This window comes from Passer domesticus, chromosome 6 (genome assembly GCF_036417665.1).
Source record: "Passer domesticus isolate bPasDom1 chromosome 6, bPasDom1.hap1, whole genome shotgun sequence".
Taxonomy (NCBI): Eukaryota; Metazoa; Chordata; class Aves; order Passeriformes; family Passeridae; genus Passer; species Passer domesticus.
The window spans coordinates 49702523-49720009 of NC_087479.1; the positions used below are offsets into that span (position 1 = coordinate 49702523).

Consider the following 17487-nt stretch of genomic DNA (forward strand, 5'->3'; position numbering starts at 1 on the left):
ACATGCCACAACAAACAGTCTGCAAAAGGTTATAAGGTCCATCATGAAAATTAAAATCCTTCATAAATTTGCTGCAACATTTACTTCATTTTCAACAAGCTGAGTGCTGCAGTATCAACTTCCCTTCACGTACAGTTGAGTCAACTTTGTAGAGTAAAAAACAACAGGAATATTTCCCTTGCCCCTTGTGTTTTATCTGTCTAGTTAGCCATTAATGTGAGGTTAATAAAACCTGCTCTATGTGCTCTAGGCCTAAATAGTACAAATACATTTTCTGTTTTATTTTTATTCTACATTTTAATTATCCACAAAACTGGCAATATAGAATAGTTCATTAATTGGACAAACCCTCATACTTGCAAAGGCAGTCATTCTGCCTCACTTCCATAAATCTGCATCATTTGTGTGGAGTTTAAACTTGTCGCATCTCCATTGTTGATATTGCAGTCTTTTGGGCAAGAAAAAGAAGGGTGAATGTGGAATGTGCCTGATGGAGGCAGAACTAGGGAAGTCTTTGACTACAGCTTTCACACTAAAGGAACATTGTGCTGGACCATGCATGCATCCAGACAGGGAGCAGGAGAGGTTATCGGGAGGAAGAACATTCCATTATTCCTACTTACTCCACAGATTGGCCTTATCTTCTTGTTTCCGGCCTAAACAATAGATTTAGTGTTCCTTGCTGAGAGCATGAAAACCCCTGCATTGAGCCTGATGCTTCATGTACTGTAAGAGGATGTTGCTCTCCTGAGAAAAAAATACCTTTAAAATTACTAAGTTCTTGTACTGTCCTCAAAGGTGAAAGTGTCGAAGTATGTAGTATAAATTCTTCATTGAGGAAAGGGATTATAGAAATTCAGGATTTACATCTGAAAGATATTAAAGATGCTCTTTGCATTTCATTGTAAGAAAAATACAAAGTAGTTTACTTAGAAAGAGTTAAATGTATGAAAGCTTTCCATTTTAAAGTCAGCTAAATAAGTTAATCTCTGTACCTGGTCTAAGATAGTGTTCCCTGTGACGTTTCAGTGAACACAAATTGATGGAGTGAAAAATAAGTTAATGTTTATTTGCTAAAAATACAAGATAAAGTTTTTATTCCATGTCACCTCTCTTTCTGTTTGTGCCTGCAAAACCTCTGTCACTCCTACTGTGTTGATGAGGGGCTGCTACCAGTGGGATGAGATATAGTGTCTTCTAATTTTCTGTCTTAGTGAATAAATACATTTGCAACATCCCTAGCAAATGCTGCCTCCTTCTCCAGTGGTGGTAGCAGTGCTGTGCTGATCACAGACCACTGTGCTTGAAGATGATGTGTCACCACCTCCTCCTGCACAGTCCCCAGACCGGAGTCACCCAGCTTGCTCATTGTTGGTCTTGCTCCTCCTGTTACCTTGCAGAGCTACTTCTTAATCTGTTCCAAACTGAAGCAAAGATTTGTGTCCTGTGGTGTTGCTGATGGTTAATGCTTTCTAAACTTTCTTCAGTGCTCTGAAGATGGGTATTTTCAGCTCATAAAGTAGCAGGAATATTATTGTTATGGGGAATACTATGCATTGCGAGAATGTTTTTTGACAAGACTATTAATTATCTTCTTAATATTTAAATCTATTGCCACTATAATTGCTCTTAAATCTTAAACAAAGTATGTTTCATGGAAACGAATATACACACTAATATTTCCGGGCATACCATTAAGAAACATTAAAATATCAATAGTTTTTTGCCCAAAACATTTATCACTTTTAGCCTGGAATTATTAAAAATTAAAATAGAAGAGTAATTTTGGAAAGGGAAGTGTATGAGAAATTCTTGTGGTTGAGTTTTTGAGGACAAATCCAAGAACAACTTCTCTTTTTAGCTGAAATTGTGAAAGTAGAGATGCAGTGAATGTTGCAAGCATGACTGGGAGAATGACAAGTCTGAGCCAGAGAAGTTCAGGAAGGGCTTCACTGCTGGGTGATATCACAAAATTGAGGAGAACTGTCATTACTCATTGCTTTTTGATGGCTTTTAAAAAAAATTTTACTCAAATAAACCTTATTGATTGACAAAGGAGATGAAACCTTTTTACTTCTATGTTTTTGACTGTGTAACACCCGATACATGTGGTCTTGATACCTGTGTATTGGCATACATGATTTGTTTTGCCATAACTTATCCCCTTGTTCATTCTTGCCTATGTTGGCCTGAAAATAAGATCTTCTTTTGTTTATTAGAAGCATTGTAATATTCATTCTTTAAAAAAATTAAATTTAATTTAAAGGACTGTGAATGTGCATGGATACGTACATACCATTAACCTTGTTTAACTGTGAAGTAGATTCCTTCCTCCTTGGTCATTGTTGGCCTAACACTTTCTCTAGTTTTAAAGTTATGCCGTTTTCCATTAGCTGAGGATTTATCCAGGAATAATTTGTCCTTGCTTGTACTTTCTTCCTTAGTGCTACGTATATAGTCCTTACTTAAGGAATTAAAGAAAACTGTAAAAGCCTTACACATGCATTGTTAAAAAGTGTTGAAGTGGCTTTCTCCTGATGAGGGAAATCCTCGATGAAGATTATCTCAGGCATGAAGTATGAATGTTAGAAACATGGAGAGCACTGGAATTAGGGACAAAAGTGCCCATGTAAAGCACTGAAACAAAGAAATTCAAATAACACTCAGTTTATAAACTGAAGGATATGTGTAGACTTGTTAGTATCACAAATAATGCTTTCAGCTTTTACCTGCCTGAGATCCTTCTGCCACAAGAGAAGAGCCCATGTTTTGACATTGTTTTGTTTCTTTGCAGGAGTCAGAGAGTAATAAGTTATGTTCCCTATATTCCTTCCGAAATACCTCTACCTCACCAAACAAGCCCGACGAAGGAGGTCGTGACCGCAGCGAGCTAATGACCAGTGTTAACTTTGGAACGCCCGAGCGCCGCAAGGGAAGCCTAGCAGATGTGGTGGACACACTGAAGCAGAAGAAACTAGAAGAAATGACCAGGACTGAGCAAGAAGGTATGTGCTGGATAAGATTGGTGCAGTTTCCCCACACCCCAGTCCTGTAATTTTTATGGCATAAAGGATGTGTTGGGTATTGAGGGCCATAAAACTGCATAATTGGCAAAGGCTAGGATAAAGTTGTTCACAGGTTTCCATGGCAATGGTAGTTTGAGATCCATTAGGGATTTTAGACAAATATGCCAGTTTTTAAAAACTTTTAAAATTGTCTTGGTTGTGAGTCAAAGCAAGAATGTCAGATTTGGTGAAAACTCAACTCTTACTTGAAAGGTTATGATGAATTCTTAGCTGGCTGTGGACTTGTGAGGGATATTCTGGATATTCTTCAGTTGTATTTGCTCTCTTTCTTTTAAAAGACAAATGTTTATTTTTAACAATAAGAATGAATAAAACATGAGCTGGTTTGTTTTGCTTTAAAAATTCTCATCTTTCATCACTTTAATAACCCAGCATCTGTAACTAGGAGAATGGGAAACAGTTTTAAGTGTAAAAGTACATAGTTCTGACCTATATAGCTAGAATTACAGGGCAAGAAATATTTTTTTTTCCAGTCTCCTCAGATATTGTTACAAGTATTAAAACAGAGATAAAAAAGAGGACAAATCTTTGAGTGCTGAGGCAGTTTATGTAGCCAGTTCTTATTCAGATACTTTTCATTAATTTTGTGAAGATTTTGAGCCACAGTAGGAAACAGAATTGGAGAGTGAATTTATCAGTGTATGTGTGCAAACAGTCAGGGCCCACCACAAAAATTTCTCCCCTTGGTAACGAAGTCTCACTTTGTTCTGCAACAATACCTTTTAGTCTGTGAGCTCATACGTGAGTTTGAATCAGGGAAGTTGTGAGAGCAGGAGGCTCTGAAATAGAAAAACAGGTGCGGAGGCATCTGTGTGGATTCTCTTAGATATTTTACAGTTCGGTTTTGTGGCATTAAAAATAACCCAGGAAGAATATTTATAATGCAGTAGAGCCAAAAGACAGTAGAACTTTGTGATTCTTTTTTTCTTTGAAATAGGAATGAGTTCAGAATTATTTTGCCTTCTCAATTTCATTATATGGTCACACTGCACTTCAAACACTGCACTTTAAGTTCCCTTGGCCTCATGTAGCAATGCAGATTTCAATTAAAATTGAAGCTGATACAATAATATGTTTAAATATGGGATAAAATCATGTAGTGATGTAAGTAGGCTTCCAAATTTCTTGGCATAATTGTTAAATGCCAGTGTGTTCTATAGGTGTCCTTTCTGAAGCTGGTGAAACATCTCTAAAGAGAGAATGTCCCAGATTCTTTACTACCATCTGTCTGTTTTCAGCTGTAAAGATCACTCTTTTAAAAATTGCTTTCTTAGATTTGGTGGTTAGGCTAGGAAAACTATTTTAAATATTACTTTGGCGAAGTTGTTTTCTGCAGTCGGTAGCAGTCGTTCGACACCCCATGCTAATCAAAGGTCTTGGCTCGTACTTTGCTGCGGGAGTGCTCGAGTTGCTGTTGATTATATTGACACCACAGCTAAGGCTTTTCCAGGAGTGTACTGGATGGTGTGCTAATAAAAATGTGCATCAAAAAAGTTTAAACATAGTGTCTATCCATAGGGATTTGAGCGTTTCATAGCTTATTTTTGTATGGGTTCTCGAGAATTTTCTGTGCTCCCCCTGTACTGGTATATACTGGTTGTTCTAAGAGTGCAGAGCAGAGAGATCTCTCTCTCTGAGTCAGAGCCTTCCAAGCTACGTGTTCTCATCAGCTGAAATAAAGGTCGTTTTTGATCCATAAAATAATCTTGCCTTTTATGGACCACATTATAATAGAAAGCTATTCTAAAGTCTGCCTGCAAGTTCAAAGGTATTTGACTATCTTTGTGTTTAGGTTAGGTTTAGATTAGATATTAGGAGACAATTCTTTGCTGATGAGACTCTGGCACAGGTTGCCCAGAGAAGCTGCGGACACTCCTCCCTGGAAGTGTTTAAGGTCAGGCTGGATGGAGCTCTGAGCAACCTAGTCTGATGAAAAGTATCTCTGCCTACAGCACTGTGGCTGGAATGAGATGATCTTTAATGTCTCTTCTAACCCAGGCCATTCTGTGATGATTTTATGGTTCTGCATTAAGTTCTTTTCCATTCATCCACCATTTTTTGCAGGAAAGTTACTTATGTTTTACAGAAAATAATTAATGAACATCTGACTGGTATAATATAAACTAATGCAGAAAAATAATTAATATAAAGATTGGAAATTCTTCAGGATGTTACACTTAGGAAGTTCAATGTTTCTAACTTCTGTGTAGGCCAGGAATATCAAAATTCTTAGAACAGATTTGAATACCCAAATCAGTATTCAGAGCTTTCTCTGAGTTTAAAAGAAGTACTCTCCGTACTTGTTTGAATAAAATAAAATATTAAAAATAATTACTATGTTAAGATTGAACTTTGTTTTAGCTCTGTGCAGTCCATTGGTAAAATTAGGTCTGAGATTATGAAATTGTTTTTTACGTCTTATGGTGTCTTTTGAACAACATAAATTAATAGCCTGATCACACAATTACCATACATGATGCTCTTTAACGTCTATGATTGAAAATATGTTTCTATGTAGTTATTTTCTTAAAAAGGCATGCAGCCAATGAAATGGAGGAGCTTTTTGTGTATTAAGTCCTGCCCTGTCACAAAACTGCTTACCCAGATTGAAAAAAATGCCTGCTGATTTTCTTAAAAATAGAGAGAATAATATAATGGGTTTAATGAATGTAGTGGAGAAAAGGCATGTCTTTCTACAGTAGTGTGGGGCCTTTAGTCCTGCATATCTCCTTCAAAAGAGTGTAATAGTTATGTTAGCCTCATTTATAGGGATGACCTCCTTGACCACTGATGTAGCTGTGGGATTTGGGCTAACACACAGTCATATGTCAGCTTAATTGTAGAGTTAAGTGTGGAGTAAAGAACTCAAGAATTCCAGTCACAGATCTAACCCCCACACCAGCACAGTGAAAAGTCTCTTTTAGTATTGTTACATAAACTTTCTGGTCCATCCATATCATCTGTTTTTGAGAAATACAGGTTGTTGGGGTCAAACACTTAAATACTTTGTGCTATGCACTCAGATATTAGGTGTCTGCCATGCTTAATTTATATGCTCCTTGTTGTATCTGTTGTACCTCATAACACTGGAAAATAAATATATACTGGAAGACCTTATCGTGTCTAAATAGATATATTTAATCAGACTCCTTTGGCTCCTGAAAATAAGTTGCCTAATGAGAATTTCATCTGAGCAGCTGTGACTGAGGAGGTCAACAGGCATTGCCTAAGAGAATATGGCCCAGCTGGTTAAATCTGGTTGTTGTAGTGATTTAAATGGTCAAGTGCTGCTTGTAATCCAGGACCGTCTGTTTGTAAAGGGAAGAGTGAGTGCTTCAGCATAATGTACAGCTGTTTTAATCTCTCTTTAATAATAGTGCTTCAGCCAGTGTCATGTCTTGTGTATGGTGTGGGAACACGGGTGCCTCACACAGGAATATAACTTAGGTATGTTTTTACCTTCATTTGTAGTCTGAACACAGATTACCAACATTACAGGATAAACAACATATTTTTTGACTTTGTGGTCCAGTATTTGCATTTTTTGTACAGTAAGGCACTCCTGTGTCTTAATTTGTAATGATTTGGAAATGAGAAAACTGATGAGAAAATTGTAATTGGAAAAGAAAAGAATGCTGCAAATATTTAGAGTTAATTTGAGTATGTAAAGACTTTGCTGACATGTGTTCTCATAAGACAGAAGAGGTCAGAAATGAACAGGTGTCTAATTTAATCAACAACATTAGACTCTAGGGCCTCTTGGATAACTTGGGTATATTCGTCTTGGTTATTCTATGAGCTGAAGGATTGTTTTACTGGCCTTTTTCTCTGGAAGAATCCTACAGTACAATCAAGTATTAAAGCTCTTCACAGCTCAAAATGAAGAGTTTCTGTTAGACAGTATGGTCTAACTGCTTCTCTCCTTTTCTATCCCCTTGAAGTAAAAGACTTTTCTTTTTGAATATTGCTTATGTTACTTTTGTGAGGCAGATTTACAGCCTGGGCTGCCCGAATTCTGTGCTGAGAATTGGCTTCCAGACAACTATCCTACTGTAGCTCATCATAAGCCTCTAGGAGCAATAATTAGTAGTACACATCTTGTCTGTAGCGAGGAGAGCAGATTTCTCCCTTTCAGATCTGGAATGCTAGGTTGGCAGGTCAGCTGGCACTTCTGAGCTGGAAACTGGGCATGTCATTTCTGCTAAGTGCTAAGCCCTCATTACTCAGGGCCTGGATTCCTAATTCACTTTTGACCTTGATTCAGAGCAATGTATACAGTATCAATTTTCAACCAAGCTCGGTTCACAATTCTAGCACAAGCTTTTTATGAAGTGCCTCCCATTCTTGTTTCCTCCTTGAAGACCATAGTTGAACATTCAGAGATCAAAGATTTCTATGTATGCATGGTGGAATAATGAACATCTATATAAAGAGTAGTATATTCATAAATTTCCATCTATTCTCTGTCATGTGCACCTGTTTGTACTCTCTCTCTATGGGGGGATATATGGGTGGATATCTAAATTAAAAATTAAGGGTTCACATGTATTATTAATTCTGTATGCAGTAGGAAAAATCTTACTGCATTACTGAGGGGTGGTGATTTTTCTGATTTTTTGTTTTGCTATTTTGTTTTCCCTCCAGCTTCATGAGTATATAATAATAACTGAACACTTTCTGTTATACTGACTTAAAATAGATTAACACTTCCCCTATAAAGCTATCATTCTAATAATTATATTGGAATATAATATAAGTATATTGAAGTATTGCACACACAAATCCATGAATTTCCTGCTTATTCATTGTGAAGTAAAGAAACTTAAACTTTCACATGCTGTGTTTTATAAGTGGACATTGGCAAACAATTTGTGTGGCCATTTTATTTATTTATTTCAGTTATGGTTGTTTTAGGTTCTTTTTAAAGAATCTGTGTGCATTATATTGTATTAAATGAATAGAGAGTTTCCTTTTTTTGTGGCTTTGTTTTAAGCCTGCCACAGCTGAGAACAGAGAGAATTCAGGCATGTGCACTTGTTTTTTAGTATCATTTTAAGCACAATCTTTGAGGACCTTACATATCAGGAGTTTTCTTTGGTGGATCAGTCCTAGACGTGAACTGCTGACCATTTGTGGTCAGTGAATATTTTAAAATGTTTTAAAGAATTTTTGCAGAGATTTAATTCAAGTTATCTGTCTTGTGGTGTGCTGGATACCCACACTTTCCACTGATGAAGTCATGATCCTTGGCTGTCCTAACACACTTGGTGTTTACAGACCCCTGCTCTTTCTTCTTCCTTTTCTTATTTTTTTTTTTTAATGGATAAAGATATTTTGTTCAAGACTTCAGAAATGCTACTGGGTCTCAGTATTAGGACTATCCAAAGTAATCAATAAAAATGACTTATTACTGCAGTTCTATTCTTTGTGATACCCATGAAATTTGCAAATGGTCACTGGCATTTCTCTTTGGGTACGGAAAGCTCACCTTCTTCAATTCCTTTCATCACCTTTGAAAATCCCTGCCATTATCTGCTTGGTACCATCCTCATCATGGTTCCCTTTTCTTCTTAAAAATCACTCTTGCTAAGAAAATTCAGAATCACTTATGTATATGGTTAGTTTAATACTTATATTTTACTTGCTTTTTGTTGGATGCCTTATATATAGTGGCATCTAAGAAAGGGAATTTTTCTTCTAAACTCCAGACATGCTTCCAAAATAAAAACAAAATGAGCAAAAAGCCCAAATGTCCAGAAAATAAATAGATGACTCAGACCAACTTAAAGGAGAGATATGAAGCACATTTTCCTAAATTGCTGTTTTCTTCCATTATTTACCTCCTTACCATATAATTAAATACATCGTATTATGTCTCTCTTTCTCTCTTATTTTTTAAATTCCAGTTATCTTGGTAAAATCACTTGGTCACTTTTTCATTGCAATATATGCTACTGGTTTAGAAAAAAATATTATTCTATTTATAGACATCTTATAGATCATAAAATTTCTAATGCTTCTTTTGTTGAAGTCTAAAGTGAATTCCTATGTCTTAATGTGTTAAAGTAATTTTGGACCTTTTTTGGAACATTACCCCAAAGGAAGGGTTTTCTAGTGTTATTTTCCTGGTAACTAAGAGAAGATGCAACCATTTTCCTTCTCTGTTTAATTTTTCTATCAGAAATTCATTCCATCATGTACTTTCATTAATGAAATTTAGAATGCAACATACATTTAATTTTTTTTCGAAAGAGAGACTCAGTCTGTGTAACCATACTGTGTCTGCCGTTAATATTTAGTATTATATTTTTTTATCATTCTGACTGAAATTTAAGCATTTTTTATTATTTACTTTCTTATATCCTTTAAATTTTTCAGAATAGTATTTTGTGATTAAGTGCTATTTCACAATTTTTATTTGGGAAACAGGCACGTCTTGCCATCTTTCCACCTCATATTTATATTTACCTGGCTGGCTGAACTACAGCCTTACCCACTGTTGTAGCATTTGAGAATGCAATCACACAGATTCTGGGTGTATATAGGAATTTTTCAGCACTTTCCAGTATGTATCATGCTACATTTGAAGACTTTACTTTCCTTGGTTTTGAAATTCTTTCATGGCACACAAAGGGAGAAAAGCAAAGACTTTTACGTGGGTGTCATGGAGAATGAGATCTACATGAATAGGTCGATAGATTAGTTGGGCCATCTGCTTTGCTAAGATGTTTTCATGTCCCCTCTTAGTTCTTATTCAGGATCATCAGCAAGGAACTGGTGACTCTGATAGTAGACTTTTGAGAACCTGTCAGGAAAAACCTTAGTGTGGGATCCATGGAATTTCATGGAGCTTCTACTCCTCTGGAGGTTCAGTTTTCCAGTGCAGGCTGTTCTTTTTTTGAGGCTTTGAACCTGTGAATCTCTACAAAATTGTTACTTTTGCTGGTAAACAGAGTTGATCCTGATAGGGGAAGAGTCTGAAATTCAGGACTCAGTTCTGAAGATTGGTACATCCATTCTAGCCATGAAAATTCTTTATTTTTGAGAACATATTTGCTTTCAGTGTTTTGAAATTCTTATATTACACTGAAGAAACATCTTTATTCAGCCTAGAATACGTGAGATGAGTAAAATTGTTTCCACTGGAACAAATGTGCCTCAACCCTGTTCTCATTATCCCTGAACAGGACAGATTATACTGAAAAAAGCTGAAATCTTCTCTTTGCCATCATCTGCTGACCATTCCAGTCAGTTCCTCCTCAGAGATGTATTTTCCAATGTCCTACCTTCAGGAATCATCTCATTTTTACTTTTTCTTTAATCCCACTGTAACCCCTCAATTCTGACATTAGATACAGTGTTAGATACAATTTAATTTATTTTTTATTGCATGACAAATTGTCCCAGTGCTTTCCTCTTATATAATTTTCTGCACTGTGTTCCTCTACACTTTTGTCTCCTTTTTAGACATGGTCAGGCATCTGCTATCTTTACACTATTTGTATGTTATTAATATTGTGAAAGCATTATTAAAAAAAGAATATCTTAAAAGCCAGTTTTTTCCTAAGGGCAGTAAAAGAGGCAAGATCAGTGTGAATAAGTACAACTGACAATGAGCTCTGTGGTAGAGTATAAGTGAGTAAATAGCTGTAAAAATATGGAGAGTTGTTTCAGTTGCATGATCTTGGCAGCAGAAAAATAAATTCAAACTTCATTGGTTTCTGATGTTCTGTGACACAAACAACGTTATGATCAGATCATGCTTTAAAATGGCAATTGAAATACATTTTGTAGTCATCAGGTTCATAGCAGGGACTAGACTGTGATCCTTTCCTTGCTAAAATTTGCTAATGTAAATAAACATAAGGATTCAAGGGAAAAAAATTGGCTTGAACATGGCTGATCTTGTATGCCATTGTATTTTCCAAGTTCTGGAGGGTGAATGGCCTCAGATTTCCTTGGTGATGGACTTTAGTTTAAGTTATTCTTACTTGCTTTGCCGTTCCTGCTGTTTTGCAACAGGGCCTAAAAGTGCTTTAAGTGCTTGTGACTGGGGTAATGAATGAAAATATCTTCCCAGCACTGAGAGTATTGCATTAGACTGAATAGTCACCTTACTTGTAAAAGCACTATTACAGAGGGGCAGCTGTAAGTAAGGATAATGATTTGTGTCCAGTGCTTATTTACTGAAAATTGTAAATGTATTATTTATTGAGAGCTCTCCAGACAGTGCTTGTCAGAATAAAAATGTCAACTCTAAGCAAAATGTTATAATACATAATAAAAATGCTAGGTAAACACTTTGGAGATACAGCTAATTAGATCTGCTTTTCTTAAAGAAATGACAGTAAAAATGCTCTGCAGCATATACCTTTTAAATGCTGATATATTCCTTATTTTTCCATACAGTATTGGGTCTAGATACCTTATCATTATTTAAAAATAATTTTGACAACTTTATTTGGTTGCCACAGGAGAGACAGAGGCACTTCCCACCTGGCTGCATGAGGCAGCTCCATGCTCAGGCTTTCCTGTTCATCCCATGGAGAGAGAAACTACACTCACCTCTGTGCTTCATTCTGAAACTCTAAGATGCCACTTTTGTTTGTGAGGGAAACCTGCCTCCAGTGGAAGCAACAAAAAATTATTAAGATTAGTCTTCAGCCGTGCTAATTAATCCTGAACAAATATTCCTAACAGGGAGCCTAAATCCATTTAATGTCAGTGTTGCTCTGGTGTATTATTAAATATGAATAGGAATTAGAGAGGAAAAAAAGTAGGTATTTTTATTTCAGATTTAAAATATTACTTCATTTAAGTTTTATTTTTATTTTATTTTTTTCAATTTTATTTTCCCTGAAAATTGCAATGAGAAGAATCGGAGCTTAAAAAATTTGGAAATCTTTCTAGAGTGTTTTACAGTGTAAGGGAGGAAAAATTGCCTTTTGAATTTATCCTTTTTTACAAAGAACTGCTCAGTTCAGCATCATAACACTTAGGATGCCATCATGAAAAACAGCTTTCTTGTTTTGAGCACATCAGCCAACCTGAGGAAGAGCCCTAGTGTTATTATTTCAGTGGCAGTCTGTCTGTGCTCCCCTGCACTGAGTTTGCTGTTGGTTCTGATGTCTTGAAGGCTGACCAAGAACAGAGACTAGACAGAGTTAAAGAATCAAGTAGAGATTTGTTAGAAGGCCTCAATGGATACACCTCAGACACTACAAGAGCCCAGCCAGGGCTACACCCAAGATGAATCAAAATGGTCACAAAATGGACGAATGGTCACAGGGTCTCTCACTTTTATAAGTTTTAGTCCATTTGCGTATTAGAGTTAATTTTCCAATTACAGCTTTAGGTTATAAAGTCCCATCCTTGTGTTTCTCTCTTCGTTCAACCATTGTTTGTGCTCTTGGACCTGAAATTTGGATTATTTGTCCTTGATCCCCAGCTAGATAAGGAATTGTTTTGTCTACATACTCTGTGAAGAGAGCCTACTATCCCCTAATATGAAGCTCAGAACTACACATTAAAGCAGTACAGAGTCTGAAAAATATAAAAGCTAAAACCCGAGGCATCAGTTTCACAGAATCAAGGAATCATGGGGTGGCTGAGGTGGGAAGGCGCTGCTTTCTCTGCACAGGGCAGGATTGCCTACAACAGGTTGTTCAGTCATGTCCTGGCAACTTTTGAGTATCTGCAAGGCTGTAAACTCCACAGCTTGTTCAGTGTTTGGTCATCCTTATGATAAGAAAGGATTTTCTTTTTGTTCAAGGGAATTTCCTGTTTTCTTTTTTGCTCTCTTTGCTTCTGGGCCTGTAACAGGCCACCACTGAGAAGAGCCTGCATCTGGCTTTACTCCTGCCATCAGATATTTTTATATCATCCCCTGGAAGCTTCTCCTTCTCAGCCTAAACCTTCACTGTTCTCCCAGCCCCTCTTCATGCAAGAGATGCTCCAGTTACTTGGTTGCCCGGTGGCCCATTCCGGGATTTTCTCCAGTCCCATATTTTTCTTGTGCTGGGGAGCCCAGAACTGCACACAGCACCCTAAGAGCGGTCCAAAACATGATTTATTTTAAGGCCACTAGTTCTGCACTGTAAGACTGAGCTGGTACCTTTAAAGACAAGAGGCTCTTTATTATGATAAAGTCTGATACTTCCTGAGCATCTTGCTCAAGCCCTGGCTGAGCTCTGTTCATCAGCATAATTTGAGTTTTAGCCCTGTGCCTGTGCTCTCACTTCCCTGTGTGTAGCTGATGAGCACAAAACAAACCCAATAATACAAACACAATTCATGTTCTTAACTACATATTTCTGTGCTTCACAAGTGTATTTTGGACTGTGAGGAATCCTTCTAATTCCTATTTGTAGCCAGGCTTCTTCTTTATTTGCTCATTGGCACATTGATCTCCAAAATGTTGGAGTTGTTAATGTGTCAAAATCCACCCTCTTCTGTCCTGCTCTAGTAATATGAAGAAGTGGTGGTGTTTTTGTAAAGTTCAGATTGTGATATTCCTGAAAAAAAAAAGTGCACTAGTCCTTGTTAAATATAGTCTTGAGGGCAAGTACTGTGTAAACATCTGCAGAGAGCTCCTGTTAGCATTGCTCTGTCCTGACTAGCAGCGCTCACTCTGTGCAGTCTTGGGTCTGTCTTTAGCGTGGGCTGCCAATCAGTAAAACTGTGCCAAAATGTCTTGTTCTACAGCCTAGAATTTTGGAATGTATCTAATAGCTGTTTTCTTTTATTAATCATAATATATTTTTAGTTTTACTTACATAGGTGCCCAGAGTTCCCGGGCACAGTGCCCTATGTATGAATGGCTGTTTATTTTCATCTTCCTTTTTGTTAACTGCTTTACTTAATGCTTTACATAACCATTTGCCATATTTTGACATGAAGCTATAATGCACTGCTGCCTGCTCACATTTCTTAAAGAACTTGATGTGACATCACCCTCTACAGTAAATCATGATCTTCACTGAACCTAAAAAACCCCATCTTGAATACTCTTCTGTCTTTTATTTGTTTGAAAATGTTAAAGCAAGCAGGCTCTTTCACCCATCTGGAAGAAGCCTGAACACTACAGCTTAGAGAGCCTGCAGTGACACCAAAAACATTAGGGGCTCTGTAATGAATGTCTTAGTCTAATACCACCTTAAGAATGAATTCTGTTTGCATTTATAGCTATGCTGTGTGTGTTACAGGATATGCATGAGGACAGGAGTCAGGTCTTTCTACTCAATCTTAAAATTTACCTGCATATTCAGTATTTAAAATAGCTCTGCTTCTCAGTGTAGGTCTTAGCAGTCCTTATCGTATCTTAAATATGTAACAAGCAGATTACTTTTAAATATTTACAGTGAAACAAAAACTAACACATCGGGCAGAGGTTTGTTAAAATGTCAGAAGAACTTGCTGTAGTGAAAAATAAATATTGAACCAAGTTTATTCCTGAGGTGACTCTATTAATTTCCATAGAATTGCTGCAGGAGTAGTTCTGGAAAAAAATCTGTCAAGATTTTGTATCATAATTTAAGCATTTTTTCACAGAACTTTGAATAGCCCAGAAATAATTTTATAGATCTGGCATGCATGTGCATCACTAAGTAACATAAGCTTCTTTTGCCTCAGTCTCTGTTCCCTCTGTGGACTGTTTGTGTTTTTTAGCTGTTTAAATGGGGTTGTTGCAGCTTTGTTAATAGGTTTTGTTACATCTGCAGTTATACTTGTAATTAAAAATTTAGTTGGAGCATTGGTTCCCCAAGGTTTCAGTGTATCTGGTGTTTCTGTGAGATAATAAATAGACAAAGAATCACGTCTGTTGCCCTTTTGTGTCTGTGTATCAGGTAACACAACAGACAGTGGCCAGACATATGACCTCAAAAATCAAACCAATTTGTTAATGAACTAACAAGGCAATGTAATAAGCATCTCTATTCAGTCATTTTCCCCAGCTTTCGGTTGTTCCTTAGAGCAAGGGTAGCCAGTGCTGTATCAACAAATTATTTGATGACAATAATTTGGCTGATGAGAATACAAGGGAAAAAGCCACAATCTAATTAGAAAACACTGTATATTAGGTGGCAAAATGTGGCTAATGTTTTATATCTAATTGTAAAACTGCAATTTGCAACTTTCGCTACTTAACAATTTTACGCACCCCCCCCCCCGCTTTCCGCACAGAAAATCATTTAAAAAAAGGCCAAAAAAGAGACTACAGGATTTGAAACACAGTGGCCCTGAAGTGATGGGAAAATGGCCAAGGTGTCACAGCTAATTTCTGACCCTGCTTTATGAGTTCTGCTGTTCCTTATTCCCCTTGTCAGTCTGTGAATCCCTGAGGCTGTACACACTGGCCTAACATCACTCAACTCCAGTTTTATATCCTCTTTTAATAATGTTGAGTCTATTCTGTCCAACTTTGATTCAGACAACCTGCTTGTCTTGAAAAAGTGATATATTTAATCAGTGGCTCTGTCTCCAGCATAGCTCCCACTGCGTGAGACTAGAGCCAAAGAGTAGTGCAGTGGCCTGTCACTTCTGTTTGAATAGGTAATGTGGAGCCGCTCAGCCGAAGAGACAGGAGCTGGAACTGCTTGTTAGGACACATGATCAAAAGCCACTCTCTGCTTTCTGCCAATCAAGCCTCATGTCGCCTTGTGGGGCAGACATTAAATAGATTTTTCTGCCGTACACTGTGGGCACTTTGCCAGTCTGACATGTGAACTGTTACAAAAGATACCAGAGTTTCCACTTCTTGCTGACTGCTTTTAAATATTACCAAGCCCTTGCTGTCCAAAGTGGAATATTTTAAATAATGGATTATGATAAATTTCCACTACAATTAGGCAGTCTCCTTCCTGCTCCCAACTCTTCAAAGATATTTTGAAAAGCAAAACTGTAACTTGGTTTCTGAAAACAAACAAGCAAACAAAAAACTGTTGAACAACCCTATGGCACATAGATTTGAGCATGATTATTGTCTGAGCGTTATGGTGAGTTGTTGCTTTCACTTGTGCTATTTTGAATATTGTTTCTATTTTTGGTCTTTTTACATTATTTAATTACATTTTCCTAGTTGAGATCATAGCCCTGTTTTATTACTATGTTTATGGGAAGGGATAATAATTTTTTTTATTTTTTTTTGTAAATGAGGTTGAATTTATTGATTGTGTTTATTGGCTGCTGGTGCAAATATAAACGTCTTAAAATGGCTCTGTAGTTGGTTTTAGTTATACTTTCCCTTGGTTTTTTCCTCTTTGTCTATTACCCTCCATAACCACCTCAGCTCTTGTGCCCATGGCAACAACGCTCAGTGGTTGAGGCTAACAAAGATGACATTTAAGCTTTGCCTAAGTAATGAATATTCTTTTGTAACTTCCAGGGCCACTGAATTTATGTCATTTTTTAGAGGTCCCCAGTACCTAGAGAACTGCTTCTATTTATGCACTTGTGGTCATGATACCCAGATATTTACTCCCTTGTGCTTGCCCTTCCTGATATATCTTTTTTCTTTTATTTTCTTTTTTTTTTCTTTTTCAAGTAAAACTTTTTTTTTTTTAACCAAAACATACCATGGCAATCTAGTGGAATTCATTTAAACAGTGAGCTACACATAAACAGCTGCTCCTTCAATAAGCCATTCTTTATAATACCCTTATTACCTTCTAGTGTCTCAAATTCTGATTAGTCAACAGTGCTGATTACTGTATGGCATTCCACTGCCCATCTTCCTTCTGCTCAGCTGCTCATGTCTTAGCTGTTCTGTGATTACAACACAACTTGTGCATTGTTTGTCCAAGTTGTCCTTCATATTGTATATCTTAAAAAAAAAACCCTCTAAACCCTGTTGAGGAGATGGAGAAAAAAAGAACCTAATCTGAGTCACCATAAATTCCCTGAAACTCTGTGAATCGTTTTTGTACCACTGTGATCCTCACAGTCTGTGTGCTCTGCAACTTTCTAGTGGGATGGATGAGTCTTTAGATTAAGAAGGGTAATCAATAAATAATGTCCAGTTAAAAGAACTTTGGAAAAATTACCTTTACTTATTGCAGTATTTCTAATAGAACAGAAGAGACCAAAGACTGTGGGGTTTTTAAAAAAAAAATCCCACCAAACCCAAAAACCCCACAGCACTTTGTCCTGGTTATGCTTTCACAAAAACCAGTGGGTTCAGAAGTTGTTAAGAACAGAGCTTTGTCATGAGAAAGCAGTTTGGAAAACATCCCCCAAGTAATACATGCTGGGTTTCAGAAAGGTGTATGGTGGCAGAAGGAATGCACAAAGTGAAAATGGGTAGGGAAGGAATTCTATCCCTGGTGCTCTGGATCTCCAATTTCTGCTCAAAGCAGCGAATGCAGGGGTTTGTTAAGGACATAAAACTTTGCCAGCTGCTTTA

General features: G+C 37.0%; 1 protein-coding gene across 19 annotated transcripts in view; it reads left to right on the forward strand.

The window, feature by feature from the left end:
• The window catches only part of SOX6 (SRY-box transcription factor 6), a 403867-nt gene that overhangs the window by 184062 nt on the left and 202318 nt on the right, over nt 1-17487 (forward strand). For all 19 annotated transcript variants that reach the window (XM_064425383.1, XM_064425386.1, XM_064425381.1 and 16 more), the window contains one exon: nt 2795-3005. In XM_064425383.1, the coding sequence (XP_064281453.1) occupies nt 2795-3005 (211 nt within the window). The remainder of the gene's footprint in view (nt 1-2794; nt 3006-17487) is intronic.